The sequence below is a fragment of the Polyodon spathula genome, chromosome 24 (genome assembly GCF_017654505.1).
Source record: "Polyodon spathula isolate WHYD16114869_AA chromosome 24, ASM1765450v1, whole genome shotgun sequence".
Lineage (NCBI taxonomy): Eukaryota > Metazoa > Chordata > Actinopteri > Acipenseriformes > Polyodontidae > Polyodon > Polyodon spathula.
This window is the reverse complement of record NC_054557.1, coordinates 21,858,323-21,880,493: the sequence shown is the minus strand read 5'-3', so window position 1 is coordinate 21,880,493 and position 22,171 is coordinate 21,858,323. Positions and strand designations below refer to the sequence as shown.

At 40.1% G+C, this 22,171-nt stretch overlaps 1 protein-coding gene across 1 annotated transcript; it reads right to left on the bottom strand.

The window, feature by feature from the left end:
* Nucleotides 1-10,949: 10,949 nt before the first annotated feature.
* LOC121298609 (putative C-type lectin domain family 20 member A) lies at nucleotides 10,950-21,092 on the bottom strand. The gene is made up of 8 exons (XM_041225734.1): nucleotides 21,011-21,092; nucleotides 19,569-19,913; nucleotides 18,884-19,246; nucleotides 14,041-14,082; nucleotides 13,907-13,948; nucleotides 13,031-13,072; nucleotides 12,201-12,365; nucleotides 10,950-11,959 (listed from the first exon to the last, which is right to left on the bottom strand). The coding sequence occupies exons 1-8, from the start codon at nucleotides 21,090-21,092 to the stop codon at nucleotides 11,580-11,582; spliced, it is 1,461 nt and encodes a 486-aa protein (XP_041081668.1). The 3' UTR covers nucleotides 10,950-11,579.
* Nucleotides 21,093-22,171: the final 1,079 nt, after the last annotated feature.

Below are 22,171 nucleotides of genomic sequence, written 5' to 3'. Positions count from 1 at the left end.
TCTGAGGAAAATGCAGAAGTGACTGTTGTGTTGCAAGTTTCCTGTTTGTTCACAGGAGAAAAAATGACCAGGCTGAAATCATGACCACAGTGATCAAGGAGGATGGAAATGACATTTTATTCTTAGATTTGCAATTTGTAACAGCAAGACAGAGACTCAGAAGCAAGGAAACCGTAGTACAAGCGCTAAAGCACACTTAAATAAACCAAAATATAAACAAAAAGGCACAAGGGCAAAATAAAGATTTAAACAAACATACAAAAATACTGTTCAGGCTGAGCAGAGCCTTCACTGAACTCTACAAAAACAACATGTTCAGAAACACAGTAAGAAAACACAACGTACATTCACCAAACTCCTCTCCAAATGGACCTCTGGGCTCTCCTTTTATGGGATGATCAATAATTAGCAATTATCTAATTAAGGCTCCAGCCACATTCTGATTCATTCATTTGGCAGGGAGGAATTAACCCCATCCATGCCAACCACCACCAAACACCAATAAAAACATAAGGACCGATCTCTCGCTCTGCCACAAGGAGCCTTTTTATACCTAACCTGTGCTTGCATCATTCTTCAACAATTTCTGTAACCGTTTCTGCAGTGCAGATACTGAGATTCAAAGGATACATGTATAATGGGACCAGATGCAGGGGTAATTAATACAGTTAAAAGCAGCTTCCATATATGTGTGTTCTCATCTGCTTGTGGGTTTTGTGCCCTAGTGTCGGTGTCTGTAATTTAAGCATTGCATCGGAAGGGGAAGGGAGGGATTACTAAAAATAGAGATGAGGATGGGTTAAAAAGTTTATAGTGCTTTGAAAAGCAAAAAAAAAGATAAAAAGGGGAAGATCTGTGCCTGATAGTTGGAAAGTCATCTTTATTTGACTGACTTTTATTTGCACGCTTTCAACGCCTGTAGTATTCTTTTTTAGAGTATGCTAAAGTAACATGTAAAAGTGACCAGCATTGGAAATTTCTGTAGCTTTTTTCATCGTAAGTTTTAATTAATGCTCCTAACAGCGAACACTAACTATACACACTGTAGTTAAATCACTAAGAAAGTTTTTCAGACAAACACGTTTTTCAATATAAATTTTGTGATGCTGTTTGAAAGAAAGATGTTGAATAAAAAGAGTCAACTTTCGACTAAGATGATACTTTAGTCATCAATTAAATGTAACAGGATAGCAGATTTGTATATGTGTTATGTAAAAAAAAAGTATATATTTTTTTCCTGCTGGTTAATCAAGTTACCGTGGCTCAATAGGACAGTGAAACAAAATAAAAATCAAATTAAAATGTGTTGTGTCAAGATCACAAGATAAATTACTTCATCGTCTAGACAGACCATATTTGTTTTCCATGTCCTCAGTAAGCCACAGCATATAGTACTCACATGCTTTCAAATGATCTCAGCATAAAAAAAGATCCTCATTATAACAACCACAAGCCACGAAAAAAAAAAAACATGTTTGATACCCATCTTTCCGGCTTCAAATAGCAGTGAGCACTGAGATCGGTCGCTCACGTCTCCTCTGTGTTTGATCCCCACACCTCAGTCCAGGGAATCAATATTCCACCCGACTCCTCAGTACATAAGAACATAAGAACATAAGAAAGTTTACAAACGAGAGGAGGCCATTCGGCCCATCTTGCTCGTTTGGTTGTTAGTAGCTTATTGATCCCAAAATCTCATCAAGCAGCTTCTTGAAGGATCCCAGGGTGTCAGCTTCAACAACATTACTGGGGAGTTGATTCCAGACCCTCACAATTCTCTGTGTAAAAAAGTGTCTCCTATTTTCTGTTCTGAATGCCCCTTTTTCTAAACTCCATTTGTGACCCCTGGTCCTTGTTTCTTTTTTCAGGCTGAAAAAGTCCCTTGGGTCGACACTGTCAATACCTTTTAGAATTTTGAATGCTTGAATTAGGTCGCCACGTAGTCTTCTTTGTTCAAGACTGAACAGATTCAATTCTTTTAGCCTGTCTGCATATGACATGCCTTTTAAGCCCGGAATAATTCTGGTCGCTCTTCTTTGCACTCTTTCTAGAGCAGCAATATCTTTTTTATAGCGAGGTGACCAGAACTGCACACAATATTCAAGATGAGGTCTTACAAGTGCATTGTACAGTTTTAACATTACTTCCCTTGATTTAAATTCAACACTTTTCACAATGTATCCGAGTATCTTGTTAGCCTTTTTTATAGCTTCCCCACATTGCCTAGATGAAGACATTTCTGAGTCAACAAAAACTCCTAGGTCTTTTTCATAGATTCCTTCTCCAATTTCAATATCTCCCATATGATATTTATAATGTACATTTTTATTTCCTGCGTGCAGTACCTTACACTTTTCTCTATTAAATGTCATTTGCCATGTATCTGCCCAGTTCTGAATCTTGTCTAGATCATTTTGAATGACCTTTGCTGCTGCAACAGTGTTTGCCACTCCTCCTACTTTTGTGTCGTCTGCAAATTTAACAAGTTTGCTTACTATACCAGAATCTAAATCATTAATGTAGATTAGGAATAGCAGAGGACCTAATACTGATCCCTGTGGTACACCGCTGGTTACCACACTCCATTCTGAGGTTTTTCCTCTAATCAGTACTTTCTGTTTTCTACATGTTAACCACTCCCTAATCCATGTACATGTGTTTCCTTGAATCCCAACTGCGTTCAGTTTGAGAATTAATCTTTTGTGCGGGACTTTGTCAAAAGCTTTCTGGAAATCTAAATAAACCATGTCATATGCTTTGCAATTATCCATTATCGATGTTGCATCCTCAAAAAAATCAAGCAAGTTAGTTAGGCACGATCTCCCTTTCCTAAAACCATGTTGACTGTCTCCCAGTACCCTGTTACCATATAGGTAATTTTCCATTTTGGATCTTATTATAGTTTCCATAAGTTTGCATATAATAGAAGTCAGGCTTACTGGTCTGTAGTTACCTGGTTCAGTTTTGTTTCCCTTTTTGTGGATCGGTATTACGTTTGCAATTTTCCAGTCTGTCGGTACCACCCCTGTGTCAAGAGACTGCTGCATGATCTTGGTTAGCGGTTTGTAAATTACTTCTTTCATTTCTTTGAGTACTACTGGGAGGATCTCATCCGGCCCAGGGGATTTGTTTATTTTAAGAGCTCCTAGTCCCTTTAACACTTCTGCCTCAGTTATGCTAAAGTTATTTAAAACTGGATAGGAACTGGATGACATGTGGGGCATGTTGTCAGTATCTTCCTTTGTAAAAACTTGTGAAAAGTAATCATTTAACATATTTGCTATTTTTTTTTCTTCCTCTATGATTTTGCCATTTGTATCTCTTAAACATTTAATCTCCTCTTTGAATGTTCTCTTGCTGTTGTAATATTGGAAAAACATTTTGGAATTGGTTTTAGCTCCCTTAGCAATGTTCATTTCTATTTCTCTCTTGGCCTTTCTAACTTCCTTTTTGACTTGCATTTGCAGTTCTGTGTACTCTTTCTGTGTACTTTCTTTTTGGTCCTTTTTTAATGCTCTGTAAAGTGCCTTTTTTCGCTGAATATTTTTTTTAATTGATCTATTAAACCTTTTTGGCAATTTAGTTTTACATTTAGATGTAGTAGATAGTAGAGCGCATTCCCTTTTGACTGAGGCCATAGACCCATCTAAATGAGGGTTTGGATTGCTTTTAAATTCTTACAGTTCACACAGAGCTCCGTGACAGGCCCGCTCCCCCACTCTCATTGGACACTCCAATAAAAACTCAACTCCTTTGTCCAGCAGATCACCTTGACTGGTGAAACTGGACAACTTGTTGAGATTCTCTAACTGGAGCAGACCCCTTAATTAAAAGAGGGCAGTAACAATCGAACCAAGCCAATTTCATTTCCTCTCATAATGAGATTTTTAATATAAAAATCCTACAGGGCAATTCATTTACTGTCAAGTTTTTTAGAGTTGGTTATTAGATTGTTTATTATTATTATTATTATTATTATTATTATTATTATTATTATATTTCCAGGTTTGGAGCTGTACTCATCTCAGGGAGAGACTGTTACCCTGCCTTGTGCGCTATTCCAGAAATATGAAAACTCTTTCATTTATTGGGTCTTTAGTCAAAGATTTGAATCTTCTGAGCTGACCTCGGGTGGGAAGATTACAGTTAAACAGCCAGAGAGAGCTGCAAGACTGGAGGTGCTGCCTGACTCGTCTCTGCGGATACACGACCTGCACACAGAGGATTCCGGCCAGTATGAATGTCAACGATATGCACCTGAAGAGAAGTACACTAGAGGAACTGGTGTTCTGAGCCTGCTCACCAGTACTGTGTGCTAATAAAAGCAATGCCAACGCTTTATTCTGAGTGTCATAAGTATTTAATTAATATGCAATTAACCATTTGCAGAGTTACATGTTAATAAACAGTCAATAAAAAAGACCTATATATAACAAAGCCTGGCATGTAAAGCTTCTAATATTCTATTTACGCAATCATCACAATTAACAGCGTGATTGTGAATGGCAGCCCTGTGGTTTGAATGCACTGTATTTAAGTAGTGTGGGTAGCATGCAAAATAATATCAGTAATGCTTCATAACAGACTTTTTTTTATTTTACTGGAGCAGACAACTAGCAAGTCTCAAAAACCATGCTCAATGTACATATGAAATATGAGCTCAAGTGGCAGTCTAATGATAGATACACACATGCACTTCATGTCTATTGACTGTTTATTCACATGTAACTAATGCAAGTAAATGGTTATCTGTTTTATTTGTTACCATGCAAAATTATATAGGGCACATTAAAAAATCATGCATAAATACTAATGTCCTGGAAGAAAACTCGCTTCCTTCTGCTCTGACAATGTTCCCCAACTCTGAAGATTGGTTTTTCCAGCAGGACAATGCTCCATGCCACACAGCCAGGTCAATCAAGGTATGGATGGAGGACCACCAGATCAAGACCCTGTCATGGCCAGCCCAATCTCCAGACCTGAACCCCATTGAATACCTCTGGAATGTGATCAAGAGGAAGATGGATGGTCACAAGCCATCAAACAAAGCCGAGCTGCTTGAATTTTTGCACCAGGAGTGGCATAAAGTCACCCAACATCAGTGTGAAAGACTGGTGGAGAGCATGCCAAGACGCATGAAAGCTGTGCTTGAAAATCAGGGTTATTCCACCAAATACTGATTTCTGAACTCTTCCTGAGTTAAAACATTAGTATTGTGTTGTTTAAAAATGAATATGAACTTATTTTCTTTGCATTATTCGAGGTCTGACAACACTGCATCATTTTTGTTATTTTGACCAGTTGTCATTTTCTGCAAATAAATGCTCTAAATGACAACATTTTTATTTTGAATTTGGGAGAAATGTTGTCAGTAGTTTATAGAATAAAACAAATGTTCATTTTACCCAAACACATACCTATAAATAGTAAAACCAGAGAAACTGATCATTTTGCAGTGGTCTCTTAATTTTTTCCAGAGCTGTGTGTGTGTGTGTGTGTGTGTGTGTGTGTATATATATATATATATATATATATATATATATATATATATATATATATATATTTTATATAGTGGGTTCACCCAATTCTTAAATAATTAATAAAAAAAACTTGAAACCTTGATTGTGGATTTCTGGGAGTTGCCGTCTTTTTCCTTTCTGTGCCTTTACGGCTGGAATGGTACTTTTTTGATACATTTTTTCCCATACTTTTTCCCCTAACCTCCCTGACTGGAACCCCTGCCACCAGCCAAAGATAAAACGCTAGTGCATTAACATTAACAAGGTGAAAGGCTGGTCTAGTGCATTAACAGTAACAAGGTGAAAGGCTGGTCTAGTGCATTAACATTAACAAGGTGAAAGGCTGGTCTAGTGCATTAACATTAACAAGGTGAAAGGCTGGTCTAGTGCATTAACATTAACAAGGTGAAAGGCTGGTCTAGTGCATTAACATTAACAAGGTGAAAGGCTGGTCTAGTGCATTAACATTAACAAGGTGAAATGCTGGTCTAGTGCATTAACATTAACAAGGTGAAAGGCTGGTCTAGTACATTAACATTAACAAACTGCACCACCCAGCCCCCAACACATTGGAATCCAGGCCTGCAGAGAAAAGTGAAAGGCTAGTCTAGTGCATTAGCTAAATCCAACCCTAGCTCGTTCTTTTTTTTTTTTTCTATTCGCATTGATTAGCAGAAGCTTTAACCCTTTGCAGCCAGGACCCTCAAGGTGCTGTCGACTCAAACTGTCTATTGTTAAACCAGAGCTAGGAGACTGGCTTGTGACAGGTGTGTCACCGAGCCCCCTTGACTGGAACCAGGACCTCAGGTGCATTTATACTAATCCACTCCACCACCACTAGGGACATCACTGCACCAGAGTCTTATGTAAAAAAATATATAGGTGCTGTCTAATCTAGTGTTATGAGAAAAATAAACCATAGTCATGCAGTGCTGGTGGACTATCAATCAAAACACAAATTCGCCAATCAGAGCCAACAGATTGCTTATCTGGAGGCAGGACGCAGAGCGAGCGCTCTTTCAATGGGTCAGTGTTCAGGTCATGCGATTGCTCTGCTGGCAGATGTGATACTAACATTTACAACAGTTGGTAAAAATTCAGTATTTAAAAAAAAAAAAAAAGATATGCTTTTGTGCTACCATTAATTTAAATTAATACACCTGTTCTGAAAGGCCCCAGAGTCTGCAACACCACTAAGCAAGGGGCACCACCAAGCAAGCGGCACCATGAAGACCAAGGAGCTCTCCAAACAGGCCAGGGACAAAGTTATGGAGAAGTACAGATCAGGGTTGGGTTATAAAAAAATATCCGAAACTTTGAACATCCCACGGAGCACCATTAAAACCATTATTAAAAAATGGAAAGAATATGGCACCACAACAAACCTGGCAAGAGAGGGCCGCCCACCAAAACACACGGACCAGGCAAGGAGGGCATTAATCAGAGAGGCAACAAAGAGACCAAAGATAACCCTAAAGGAGCTGCAAAGCTCCACAGCGGAGATTGGAGTATCTGTCCATAGGACTACTTTAAGCCGTACACTCCACAGAGCTGGGCTTTACAGAAGAGTGGCTAGAAAAAAGCCATTGCTTAAAGAAAAAAATAAGCAAACACGTTAGGTGTTCGCCAAAAGGCATGTGGGAGACTCCACCTTTCATATGGAAGAAGGTACGCTGGTCAGATGAGACTAAAATTGAGCTTTTTGGCCATCAAGGAAAACGTTATGTCTGGCACAAACCCAACACCTATCATCACCCCGAGAACACCATCCCCACAGTGAAGCATGGCAGTGGCAACATCATGCTGTGTGGATGTTTTTCATCGGCAGGGACTGGGAAACTGGTCAGAATTGACGGAATGATGGATGGCTCTAAATACAGGCAAATTCTTGAGGGAAACCTGTTTCAGTCATCCATTTGAGACTGGGACGGAGGTTCACCTTCCAGCAGGACAATGACCCTAAGCATTCTGCTAAAGCAACACTCGAGTGGTTTAAGGGGAAACATTGAAATGTCTTGGAATGGCCTAGTCAAAGCCCAGACCTCAATCCAATTGAGAATCTGTAGTATGACTTAAAGATTGCTGTACACCAGCGGAACCCATCCAACTTGAAGGAGATGGAGCAGTTTTGCCTTGAAGAATGGGCAAAAATCCCAGTGGCTAGATGTGCCAAGCTTATAGATACATACCCCAAGAGACTTGCAGCTGTAATTGCTGCAAAAGGTGGCTCTACAAAGTATTGACTTTGGGGGGGTGAATACTTATGCACGCTCAAGTTTTCAGTTTTTTTGTCTTATTTCTTGTTTTTTTCACAATAAAAAATATTTTGCATCTTCAAAGTGGTAGGCATGTTGTTTAAATCAAATGATACAAACCCCCAAAAAATCAATTTTAATTCCAGGTTGTAAGGCAACAAAATAGGAAAAATGCCAAGGGGGGTCAGTACTTTCGCAAGCCACTGTATATATATATATATATTCATATTTTATGTGGCCTCCTTTTGTTTTTATTACAGGTTTCAGATGTTATGATAATTCTTAACAGTGTGTTGCATCTTGTTGGTGAAATCTGGGCCTATTCTGTCTTGCAGATTTCCTGCAGCTCAAACAGATTGGATACACAACTTTTTTTCAGATCAGTCCAAACTTGTCATGTTGGAAGATAAACTGTCTACCAATCAACCCACAAGCAGATGGTATCATTGTACTTAGTAGAATGTTTTGATACATGGCTGCATTCATTCGATCTTCAATCACAGCAATGCCTCCAGTCCATGACTTGCTAAAACACACCAATATCAGGATTGAACCACCTCTGTGTATAACTGGAGGTACAAGGCTTTCTTCATTACAGGCTTTCCCCTTTATTCTCCATTTTTGGGAAAATGTTATAGTTTAGTCTCAGATCATTTGAAGAATGCTTCAGATTTGTGTTCATATTTCTTGGCATATTTCAGATGAATTTTCTTTAAAAGTGGTTTGCTGTGAGGTCTATGTGCATGCAGCTCTTCTGTGTTCAAGTGTCTTTGTACAGTTCTTTCATGCAATACTATGCCTGATGTTCTAAATCGTTCTCTATGTCCTTGGCTGTTAATCTTGCTGCTTGGATAATTCTCCTACCTGCTGTATGAATAACATTCTTTGCATGTTCACTTCTTTCAAGCGGGTCAGTTGAATTTGGTCTGTGGTATTTCTTGATAATTGCTCTGATTGTGGATTTTGGTATTTAATATTTCTTTGATACTGCTCTATAGCAATTTCCTATGTGGCAGTCTGTTGCAAGCTTCTTTGTCTTGGCTGTCATCTGTTTTTTACATACTCTTAATGTAACGGTGTAATTCTTTTGACATGAACAAATATTTTAAATGGTTTACAAGCGTTTGTTTTTTGTTTTATAAAGATTGTTTGTTAAACTTTCAGAACAGTATATTTTGGTCTTTGTTGTACTAATTAGTGGATAAAGTTCACTTAATGCTTGAACATGTTTTTTTCAATGATCTTATAATACGTGCAGGATGCCAATACTGTTATATGTGACTGTATACCTGACAGGAGTTCTAGCTAATGAACTAGTTGCATAAATGTACATGCTGTCACATCCTTTGATTCTCTATGTGTTACAGAAATTTATATATATATATTTTCATTAAAGCATATTTAAAGCATTTTTTTTTTTTTTTACTGTTGTTAGATGTGTGGCTATAACTCTTTGACTATAACTTGTGCAAAAAAAAAAAAAAAAAAAATTAAATTATTCGTCCCAGGGACCCTGATCATATGGCACAAGATGTGGCTGTTCACTGTGGCTTTACTGGCCAGCATGGTGACAACCATCGTAATAACACTCAGCTCAAGTCCCGGTCACAGGCAAATGACGTTGGGACAGAATTTGTCCAGGGTTCTTTGACACAGTACAATCTACAGTGTAGCGCCACAGTCAAATAATAGCACCTGTTTAGAACAAAGCCCCTACCGCATCATTTTGCAATGCCTTACACAGCCCCAAAATGATTGACATACTGGATAGCAAATCTAAGATATAAAACTATACACTCCCACTGTCGTTTTACAGTCACACCCTTGAGGATAAGCGGCAGGTGTCTATTCTCCGGGATCGGTAGACCGCCCACCTCTGATCTAGATTTCTCGGATTAAAAGCGATTGTGGCTTTATTACTTGTGAGAACATCAGTGCGGTGAGGAGAAAAAATGTAATTCCACATTCCATACTAGCGGATCATACATTTTCACCTATTTCAGATAGAGCCTGTCGATGCCGGCTCTACCGCATGGTAGAAGAGCGCGACTGGAGTTATGTGTCCAGAGCCTTAGAGGTATGTATGCGTGCACATATACTGCTTCATAGGCATAGACTGGTCATAATAATAATAATAATAATAATAATAATAATAATAATAATAACGTACACTCAACTACATCATAAGGCTGTAATTCTTTTGAGGCTTGTTGGCGACACATAAATCACGACAGCTTCATTTTTAGTGTTTTATCAGTTATTTTCAATAATTCTTGAATGATTGTGCATTTTCTCCGTCTTCCTCATAAATCAATCTGATTTGTTCAGCTGATTTAATACAACTGCGACTTTTATTAATACTAGTCATCATCACCATCATCATAGTCATTAATAATTGTACTTATACATACTTTTACTTGCTATCTTGACATATGAACGTTCAACCATTGAACAATAGGCCCTTGTTCCCTTCTCCTTATGTGAGACAGCTTCAAAACTCCTGCTTCTTCGCACTAATCTATTTGCATCTCAATTTGATTCAAATTGTAAATATTAGTAGCACACCATACCTTGTTCCACCAGTAGATGGCAGAATAACCCCTCACATCTTGTATTCAGACTCGTTACTGTATGATAGTGACATTTTTTTTTTTTTTTTTTCTGGGACTAAACATGTGTAGTTCATAATGAAATACATTTCAGGGTTTGTTATAAATAGAGAAACAAACAAACAAAAGACAGTCCAAATTCAGACCAAATCATTTATTTTTATATATTTCTATATATTCAGCAATACAGAATATAAATAGACACAAGAGACACAATAAAAGTTTTTAAATATGTAAATATCACTTAAATATGTAAGCACTAATAAAATGGGCAAAACCTCCTTAAATATTATAGAATCTTTTTTTTAAGCAAAAAATTAGAAAAATATTAAATCAAACCCTTTCAGCCTCTCTACTTCCCTCTTAACAATACATCCTATATGATGCTGAACAAGGTTTTAAAATCCATGTTCTTATGTCTTATTACCCCAGCAATAGGATCACTGGCCCATTTCCTTCTGTTGAAGATCTTTTGGTTCCTTGCTTGTGTTTCATACTTCAATTTGGAATATGCAGATATTTAAAATTAATAATAATAAATAATAATAATAATAATAATAATAATAATAATAATAATAATAATAATAATAATAATTTAAACCAAGTTGCTGTTGCTTCCTGGTAGCTGGTCAGTTCATGTATTGCAGTTCAAACTCTCTCCAATGGTCCAGCCTCAATCAAACCCAGTGACCCACAGCACAGGTACCAGGATGCAGCAGTTTATCTACAGCCTGGCATTTTAAATAGCTGCATATCCTGAATTAAAAAAAACAAGCGGAGCACAACAGCTTCTGAAAAGACTCCTCAATGCTGATTGTAAGGAGGTGAAGAGGGGAATTATATTAGTGTTGCACTGTGCAATAAAGACCATAAGACAAGCATTGTGCACTGAAGCCTGTGCAACAGTACTATGCTTCCCCACCTCACTTTCTCACAATCAGCCTCAATAAGTCTTTTATAAGTAATTATTGCCCCTATAAGATGGCTACAAATTATTATCATCTACAGAACTTTGACACTGCCAAACTCTGTAAAAGATTTTACTTTGCTTTAATATTCACACATCATGTTTATACAGCAAAATTTAGATTCAGATATTTTTATATTTTTTTAGTAAATTGCTTCTTTTTTAGACTAAAGTGACTAAACTATAGATTGTTTAAGAACCGCTGCTATGATACCTTTTAAAGGTGTTTCTAATCTAAACAGATAAAGGGGAGCTTTTCATAGCAGCACAGGTCATTCCACTCAGCCCCCCCATCCTCCCCCAGCACCATCTCCCCGCAGTGCTCATAGTAAGGATTGTTGGGTTCCCCAGGGGCCCAGTTAGTGTAGTTTAGGGGGGCCCTCTTATCCTTACCAGCAACCCAGTACCAGTTATCATACACAACGGTTCTGTGCAGGCCGATCCAGAATCGCAATGCAGTGCTGTTCCTGACGAGCCCCGACACTCTGTTCTGTGCAGCCAGGCTTGTGAGGCTCACTAGGTCAGTGTAGTGATCCCTGCAGTACTGCCAAGCCTCCGGCCAGACCATACTGTGAGAGATCAGGTGGAGCTCCTCAGGGACTGGAGTGGCTAGTAAAAAAATATAACAATAACAATAATAAATAAAACTAATAATTATGAATACAGTCACTAAACCAACCCATCAGCTTCAGTCTGCATTTCAATATGAGAGCTGTGTGGTTCAGATTATTGGTCAGTTTAAGCTACTAGGATCTGGTTTAGTGAGATGTACCTCCTCTTAATATGTTCTCAGCAGAGGAGGAGTTACTCAGGCAAGCTGTTTCACTGTACCCTATGACACGGTACCCACCTGTTCCTGCAGGTGAAGTGCCAGGGGAGCTGACTCGAGGAGAGGTGCTGCCCATCGTGGAAGGCTGCTGGGATTGCTCCCCTCCATCTGGTGTTTGGGAAGCGGCTGGCTCGGTGGTTGGAGAGCTCTGAGAGTCAGACTGAACAGTGGAGGGGTCCTGTAGATCTGTGGAAAGAACCACATAGAAAGAATCAACCAACCTGCTAATTACTGCTCTGTGCATTGTGTGGAGGTGTCAGGGTGTGGGGTCCTAGTGCCTGCTTATATATAGATTTTAAAACACACACTCAAAAGCCTTAATAGAGTTGCACCAGTAACTAATGTAACATATATTAGAATTGTTCACAAATGAAAACACCCTCACCATCACTTAAATATATAACGCATTGCACCCGTAGATAATGCAAAAATAAAATATTGAGAAATCAAATCACTTTTAAAAAAATGTATTTAAGAAGTTTGGAGTTTATAACAGAGATCAAAGCAAAATACCCCGAACCTGCAATGGGTTGTTATTCAAACCAAACTGATACGTTTAAAGGCCGGTGAAGAAAGCAGCTCAGAGGGGGTTGATCTGTTAGAAAAGACTTAAATCAATAAAATAATGAATCAATAAGAACAAAATAATTAAATCAATAAATAAGTGTGCGGAAGGTGGGTGTGAAGGAGTTGGATCTGTAAGAGAAATAAAAAAAGTTAATATAGTTATATATATATATAATATAAAGTTAATAAAGTTAATATAATATATAAAATAATTTGGTACTTTCTAACAAATCCACATTGCTGCTGTCAGTTATGAATCACACTGAACTGATTCCACTCCATACCTGTAGTAGCTGGTTTTGAAGGAAGCCTTGACGATTTGGAATCTGTAAGAAGATGTGATTCGGTGAACCTGTATGCTGCTGCCCCAACAGGGCAACACTGACAATGAGACGCGGCATTTCTGTCTTAATGAGAAACTCACCGTTAAATTAAACAGTATAAACAAACTGCACTCTACAAACTGCACTCCTCAAACTGCACTCCACAAGCTGCACTCCACAAGCTGCACGCAACACACTGCACTCTACAAACTGCACGCAACACACTGCACGCTACACATTGCACTCCACAAACTGCACTCCATAAACTGCACTCCACAAACTGCCCTCCACACACTGCACTCCACAAACTGCACTCCACAAACTGCACTCCACAAACTGCACTCCACAAACTGCACTCCACAAACTGCACTCCACACACTGCACTCTACAAACTGCACGCAACACACTGCACGCTACACATTGCACTCCACAAACTGCACTCCATAAACTGCACTCCACAAACTGCCCTCCACACACTGCACTCCACAAACTGCACTCTACACACTGCACTCAACACACTGCACTCTACAAACTGCACTCCACAAACTGCACTCCATAAACTGCACTCCACAAACTGCACTCCACACACTGCACTCCACAAACTGCACTCTACACACTGCACTCTACACACTGCACGCAACACACTGCACTCTACAAAATGCACTCCACAAACTGCACTCCACACACTGCACTCCACACACTGCACTCCACCCACTGCACTCTACCAACTGCACTCTACCAAACTGCACTCTACAAACTGCACTCTACACACTGCACTACACAAACTGCACTACACAAACTGCACTACACCAACTGCACTCCACAAACTGCACTTACCTTGAGAGACTGGAGTAGAGGGGGGGCTTGAGGCTTCTGCTTCTGTTAAAAGAAAATGACAAAAAAGAAAGTTTCTAACAAAGCCAGATTCCTGCTCTGGGTTATGAATAACACTGAATTATTACACTTCATACCTCGAGAGACCGGAGTGGAAGGAGGGCTTGAGGATTCTGCTTCTGTAAAAAAAAAAAAAAAAAAAAAAAAAAAAAAAAAATAAAGTATTTCCTGTTTCAAATGTATTGAGTCTGTGCAGTTTGAGCTCTCCTAAGTGTCCCGCTCCAGAGGAGGCTCTGCAACGGCTTTGGTCTGTTTTTTGTTCTGTGAACCCTGCGGGCCCTGAGACGGCTGACGTTTGCCACATACACTGATGAGCAATGTCAGCGTTGGGCCAGTTTACATGAGTGGTTTGTCTCACCTGGGCAATGTGTGCACATGTTGGCAGGGAAAGCTCGTGAAAATGCCCAAAAAACGGTTGCACTATTTTAACAGGAAAGTCTCATTTACCCTTGAGAATCAAGCAACATCCACTAACACATGGAAGCATGAGTCTCTCGTGAAATCAACATCCACTAACACATGGAAGCACGAGTCTCTCGTGAAATCAACATCCACTAACACGTGGAAGCCACGCGTCTCTCATGAAATCAACATCCACTAACACATGGAAGCCACGCGTCTCTCGTGAAATCAACATCTACTAACACATGGAAGCCACGCGTCTCTTGTGAAATCAACATCCACTAACACATGGAAGTCTCAACTGAAAATGTTAATTAGCTCACTCAAGTGCCTTACCTTAAGCCGCATGGGAATAAGTAAGTTACCGTGGTCCAGATGGCAGCAGAAAAGCACATTTTTCGTTTGCAGTATTTTCCTTATCAGATTGATGTTACTTTGCATAATACTAATCATGCCATGGATTAAAATGCATTTGTAAAGCATCATACAGATTGCATTCACTAAGTTTCTGTTTAAAACTGTTACTAAAAATGTTTGATCAACTGCATTGTGGGTTTGTGAATTCAGGTGGTTAAAATGACTGTCAAAATGACTTTATTGTAAAGTACTACTAAGTATTATGTTTAAATGTGTATAACTATACTCCTGTGTAATTTCTCCTAATTATGTCTGATCAAACCCCCTGTCCATTCTCCACTTGCGTTTGTTAGAGCGATGAAGAGATCCATAAGGTAAGAGAATATGATCAGGCACCTTGATACAATGCACAACACGAAATTGTTGAACCCACTCTCAACATAAAATGTGGAGTGGAATTTTCGTAACTTATTTCTTGGGAATTAACAAACAATACTGCTCAATATCCAATAATTTATCTAGCAGAAGCAGTCATACAAGTACAGCACAAGCAAGGATGATATACTGCAGCTGGCAGCTGTTCCTCCGCTTGCCTGAACACCTCCTTACAGTCCTGGCACAGACTGTGCAGGATACAGCAGGCTGTAATAATTTGGGTAACAAACTCATGGTTCACTTCAGTACGCTTCAGTAGTATCCACGCCCTCCCTTCAATAGATCAAACGCCTGTTCAACCACCACTCGGATTTGGCCCAGTTTATTATTAATAAAGATCGACCAACTCGCACAGGGCGCTGTTGACTGAATTTAGAATAATTTGCAAAGAATTGTCTGCAGCACCCAGCCCTCAACCTGTAGGGTATAAACACTGATGCTAAGCTAGTGCGCCAGCACTCGGTGCCAGCTCACTGAAGAGCCGTATCACCAAAGGGCTGGTAGTCTACACTGTGGTAGTCCAGATGAGGACAGGTCATCGCTCTCTGCTGGTGCCGCCTCCCTCTCCTCGACCTCTCTGCAGCCTTTGACACAGCTGACCACTATTCTCCTGTCCTCCCTCGATGACCTGGGACTCTCCGGCAGTGCTCTTGCCTAGTTCTCCTCCTACCTCATTGATCGCATGTACCGGTTGTCTTGGCGTGGCTCACCCTCTGCCTCTTGCTCTCTTTCGACAGGTGTCCTCCAAGGCTCAGTTCTGGGATGACTCCTGTTTTCTCTCTACACCCACTACCTGGGTCCCCTCATCTCCTCCCATGGCTTCTCATATCATCTCTATGCTTATGATGCCCAGATCTTCCTCTCCTTTCTTCCCTCTAACCTAGACATTTCCTCCCGAATCTCAATCTGCCTCTTGGCCATCTCCTACTGGATGCACTCGCATCATCTCAATTTCAACATCTCCAAGTCAGACCTCCTTTTCCTCCCCCACTGCTAATTTCTCTATCTTTATTCTCTACTCTTGAATTTACAAGCCTCTCTCCTTCCTCATCTCCCAAGAACCTTGGTGTCACCCTTGACCCCTCCCTCTCCTACTCTCAGTACATCTCTACTCTGGCAAGCTCCTGGAGCTTCTTTCCTCAGCAACATACACAGAATTCTCCCCTTCCTCACAGACTAATCTATGCAGCTCCTGGTTCAAACCCTGGTACTGTCCCGCCTTGACTACTGCAACTCCTTCCTGGCTGGCCTCCCTGCCTCTGCCATCTATCCATCCCAACTCATCCAAAACTCTGCTGCTCGCCTTGTCTTGTTTCTCCCATGCTACACTGCTGCTCAGCTCTCTGCACTGGCTCCCTATCGCTGCTCACATCCAATTTAAACTCTTGTGCTGACCTATCTGTCTTGACCTTTCTGCTCCCTCCTATCATTTCTCCCTACACCCCCTCTTGCCCCCTCCGCTCCTCAATCGCCAGCAGATTAGATGTACCCTGCTCCACTCCCCCGCTTCCAGAGCCTGCTCCTTTTCCACCCTTGCCCTTCAGTGGTGGAACTACGTACCCATGGATATAGGACTGCTCAGTCCCTGACCACCTTCTGCCACCTCTTCAAGACACATCTGTTCAGACAGCATCTGTAAACCTCACTACTCTTGACTGTACTGGACTATATGGAACCTAACTGTCCCAGTACTTGCATCAGCTTGTACTTGCACGGAACTGCTCCATACCTTGCCATATTCTACTACTGCTCTTAATTATAACTACTTCCTGCATCTTGTATTTGACTTTATTCTTATAGGCATCCCTATTCATGTTTTTTGTAATTGCTCTTACTGAAATCATTCTCATCCATTCATCATACTTACTACGTGCTCATACTAGACTTAACTTGTATTAGCAAACACTTTTAATAGAAGTTAACTGCTCTTAGTCAAACCCACTCTTACATGTCATTATTTACTCTATTCTCTGTTTTGCTCTTATTTGATATTGAGTTTTTGCTACTGACTATTGTACTTTTCAACTCTTATCTAGTACGTGATATTTTGTAATGTGATACTTTGTACGGAGATATTTTATAAGAATTTTAAGTTACCTTAGATAAGGGCATCTATTATTATTAAGACATAGAGGCCTGGATGCCTGCTAATTTTCTTCAGCTCAACACCAACAAATTTGAACTGCTTCTAGTAGGATCTAAAACTTAACTTAAGAATCTTAATATATCCACCCTGAATTTTGGAAACTGTCTGCTGTTGACTTCCCCCACTGTACGAAGCCTTGGTCTACTTCTGGATAATAACCTCTCCTTTGATACCCAAATCTCCTTTTGGTTATATCTTCCTTCTACCACCTCCGTAACATCTCAAAGATCCATCCCTACCTTTCCTTCCAGGATGCAGAGATACTCTGTCATGCATTCATCTCCTCTCAACTCAACTACTGCAACTCCCTTTATTGTGGTCTTCCATCACGCGCCATAAACTGATTGCAGCTGGCTACATGTTAAGTTCAGGATTACTTCAAAATTCTCCTGCTCGCCTACGGAGCCCCCCATCACACAGGTCCAGAGTATCTCTCCAACCTGACCCGCTATGTCCTTGCCCGCAAGCTGAGGTCTTCTGACTCTGGCTTGCTTGTTATGCCCAAACAAAAGTGCACCACACTCGGAGAGCGCTCTTTTAGCTTCATGGCTCTGACTCTCTGGAACTCTCTCTCCCAGCTTTAGTGCTTGAAGCTCCCACTTGTTCTCTCTTGCTTTCTATGCTCTTTAAGCCTGATATCAATTATTAGCTGTTGTCTAACTTGTGGTTATGTTATGATTCTGTATGACACATACATCCACAATCTTTAGAACTCACATTCTAGCCTTGTATTTAATGTATTATGCATAGTTTTCACTGTTTAATGTATGATGTATTGTTTCTCACTATCCTTTACAGCACTTTGTGATGGTGGTCCACTATGAAAGGTGCTATATAAAGTACATTTTGATTCATTGAGTCACTAAACAAATGAGACACACTTTTGTTGAATAGCAAAAATAATTTTTTTTCATGAGTAGGAAAATAAACAAAAGCTATTGTTTTACATTTACATCTAAGAAGAGTTGTCAGGCTGATGTGTAATTGTTTATAATAAAACCTGTTTCTTTAAATGTCCACATACCCCTGAAGAAGAGGCTTTGGAAGTGGACATTTAAAGAAACTGGTGTCATTTACATATCAGAAGAGTCTGACAAGTAGACGGCACGAATATGCAAGTTTTCGATGCTTCGCTCTGTTTCTGATGGAACGACCACCTTGAAGTAGAAATACAAAAGTGACACAAATCGCAGGCTTGTTGATTGAAACACTTCCGCATTTGTGTTTCGGGCATGGGAAATGTCTTCACACAATGGGTACCCGATATGACACCATCGGGCACACTACAGTTCTGGGGCTATGCACGCCCATATGATGCCAAACCAGGCTTAGGTTTGTTCTTAAGTGTAAATGGGGTGGCTGAGATGGTTAATCTGATCGACTCTAGCACAGCTCAGGTCTGAGTTGTAAGTGCAAACACACCTATAATGACTGGTTTCTGGTTCTTCAGATCTCTACGCTACATCCTGCCCTGCTCTGGGGGTCAGTCATCTACTGCAGGATCAGATGAACAGGGCCTTCCGAGACTGGGATAAAAACACAGAGCTGAACAAGAACACAGACTGAACCGGGAGCCTTACCTTCACAGCAGAAGAAGGGGAGCATCCTGCTGCAATCCACATCATTCCATTCACCTCTGAGTAGATGCAAACTATCCCATAGACCTATCGCAACACATTTCTCTTTGCCTTCAAAATTGTTTGGTTCCTCTCTGTTCCAGTTGTGAAACGTGTAGTTATCCCCCTGGCGTGACCACTTCCAGGGCTCATTGAACAGACCTATCCAGAAGGGCTTGCCCTGCGCTTTCTTCACTAGGTCTTCATTTTCACTGCCGTTCTTTATACTGACGAGGTCGGTGTGGTGTTCTCTACAGTACTGCTGAGCTGCAGTCCAGGTTTTCGGTTCTTCAATCAGAGTGTATCTCTCAGTTATGTTGATGGTCTCTGTAAATACAAACAAACAGCAGATCAATGAGGTGTGAGCTGCGGAGGCTCTGAACCCAAAACAAGCTGTGAGTCGACTTCAATCTTACATTTAACATAAATGTGGCTTGTCCACAATCAAGCACTAAATAGATCACATAATTCTGTGAAAAAAAAAATAAAAATCTTACTTGCGTCAATATGGGCACACCTTTAAAATGCACATGTGGGCAACTGATAACACATATTCAGCTATTAGTATCATGTAATTATGTGTTTTATATAATAAATAATAATAAAAGATTCTAAATTCATTGCAATGTTATGGCAGCTAGATTTTTACCAGCGTAGCACATGAAAGCTTTAATCTCATTGCAGAGTCTGTCGTCCCACTCTCCCATTGAATTGACTGAAGCACAGAAGAGGTCTGCCGTCCAGTTGGAGTAGATGACATCATCGCTGTTAGACCACTTCCAGTTCTGTGTGTCATCACGATACAGCCCGATCCAGGCAGCATCATTGAAAGAATCTTCTGTAAGTTTTAAGATTTGCTCTGCTTCTTCCTGGCTGCGCATAGTGGCCAGGTCTGTGTGCTTCTCTCTACAGTAGCTCTGCGCTTCAGACCAGCTCTTCACAGTTTCCACAAACACATGTTTTCTGATCTGGTTGGTAGAAGGCACGCAATATCCTAAAAAAATACATTGTTAAGAAAAGTGCTAGCTTTTCTAGAAGTGTGTTTAAAACTAAATCATTCGGGGCTGGAAGGAATAGCCATCTTATTCAACCAGGCCAGAATTGGTGCTCTTTAATACCCACAAGGTACACGGCATTGTGGATTACAGTCTCATGCAGTAAAACCTGTCTAATTCAGCCATTCTATAAAGTCATTCTAAATAATGCATTATAATTTTTGGGTCTCAACAAAATCCCTACTGAAATTAATGGTGTGATCCCCTCTACAATTTGGAGTATATTCTGGAATCCAGCATGATTTGTAAATCTTGTCTGCCTGAAATCAATGGAAATCTGACTATGCGGTCCGACACCAAGTCATGAGTCAATATGTGTCCCTATTCCTTCCAGAACTAGCAATCCAGGTTTACACACAGTGATCCTAGTTCCAACAATCCCAGTTCACACCCTGATTAACACACACAGTCATGAGGATCCTACAGCCAAACTGACCTTCCTAGCCATTCTGTAGCCCTGCTTATAGAACAAAGGGCTTTTCAGCTCCTTTTTAAAGGCATGTGCCACAGGGTGTAAACCAGCACATTGTACAATCTGTCGCTATTTTCCAGTCCCAAGCGATGTCTGCATTACACTGCACTACACTCACTGCACTACTAAAAATCATGCTGAGACATTGGGTAACGACAGACGATCGCCCCCTACTGAGCAAATTCCACTTCATGCTGCTTTTGCTTGGACGTCACCCCTCCATACTGTTATAACAAAACACCTTTTGAAAACGGAGCTCCCTGTTTCATACCCTGCTGCTCTCATTGGTCTGTTTAGTTCACAGAGGGTGAGTAGCAGGAAGGCTTGTGAGGCTGCAGCTGAAACTACCTTTAAAATGCAAACCAAGTGTAACGCCAACAAGGTGCACTGCAGGGGAGACTGTGGAAGACTGCAGTAAACAGACACCCAGGAATCACATGTTAGTCTCAGATTCAATGGGATTGAGGGACACTGCAGCTTTAAGAATTATGTGAACTTTCCTGAGAGGGAGTGTGTAAAATATCAAAGCAAATAGTGATAAAAACAGAAATAAAGGAAACCCACCTGCAAGCAGAAGGATGAGCAACCCCCTCTCCCCCATCACAGCAGACTCTGCATTAGAAAGAGAAGACTTTCTATTAATCATCTTAATATAAGGCTCAAGGTACTCAAAACTCTCTTATACAATAGGCTGTGTATTTATGCAATAGGCTCAGTATTATAAAAACTGTATTCCAGAAGCGGCTGTTTGATCAGTGATGAAACTGAGTTATTTGTAAAAAAAATAAAAATGAAATTTAAAGGGTTAAACCCTTGCTCTCAGGAAGACATTGTTTTATTTTTTCATTTGCAACATATACAAGATATACGAGTGAGTGCTTGGTTAGAATCCGAAAGAAAGAAACAAACTACAGTTACAATATTGACCACCTGGTGTGTGCGCATGCGTGTGTGTGTGCGTGCGCGCGTGTATGTGTGTGTGAGTGCTTTTTAAAATCTTAAGAGAAATAACTCATTTAAGTTACAAGGAAAGGACGAAGCACTTATTATAAGTAGGGCTTCCGATTTTCGGTTTTAATTGATAAAAAAAAAAACTATAAAGAACCCGATACAAAAAAATAAAAAAATAAATGAAATCGGTGTATAGCCAATAAATACTGAAATGGTCATTCAATTCACGTTGATGTCACCCCTTTCCCAAAAAACCCGACACAAACTACCTTTCCATTCAGTTGCAATGTCCCTCCTTCCTGACTAGCTCAAGTATTTCCTATATATTATTCAACACTACATCATCTGTATTAAATATATTGCTGCCAGGTAATATTTAAATGGAATATGTCAGGCTAATGAAGAGAAGAGGATACAGAGACCCTTATTGTAACGGAGCTCTCTAATGGCTGCAGGTCCTCTCTGTTATCACCACTATCTGAACCTCACCAGTTAATAGTCTGTGTGCACCAGTCAGTGAGCTATATTGTACAGGATCTCTTAAATAAAAGCTAATTAACATTAACACACTGTGCCACCTAGCCCCCCAGCCCAGAAAGGTGAAAGGTGTTGCATGGCAACAAAAAGAATTTGGTCCAGCTTTATCAGATTTTATAAAATCAGAAAAAACTAGCTACCCTATACATTAATAAAACCACACTGTCATGCATTACCCTGCATATAAATGAATACTATACGCAATATTGAGACAGGCTTCATTTTTTTAAACTCATT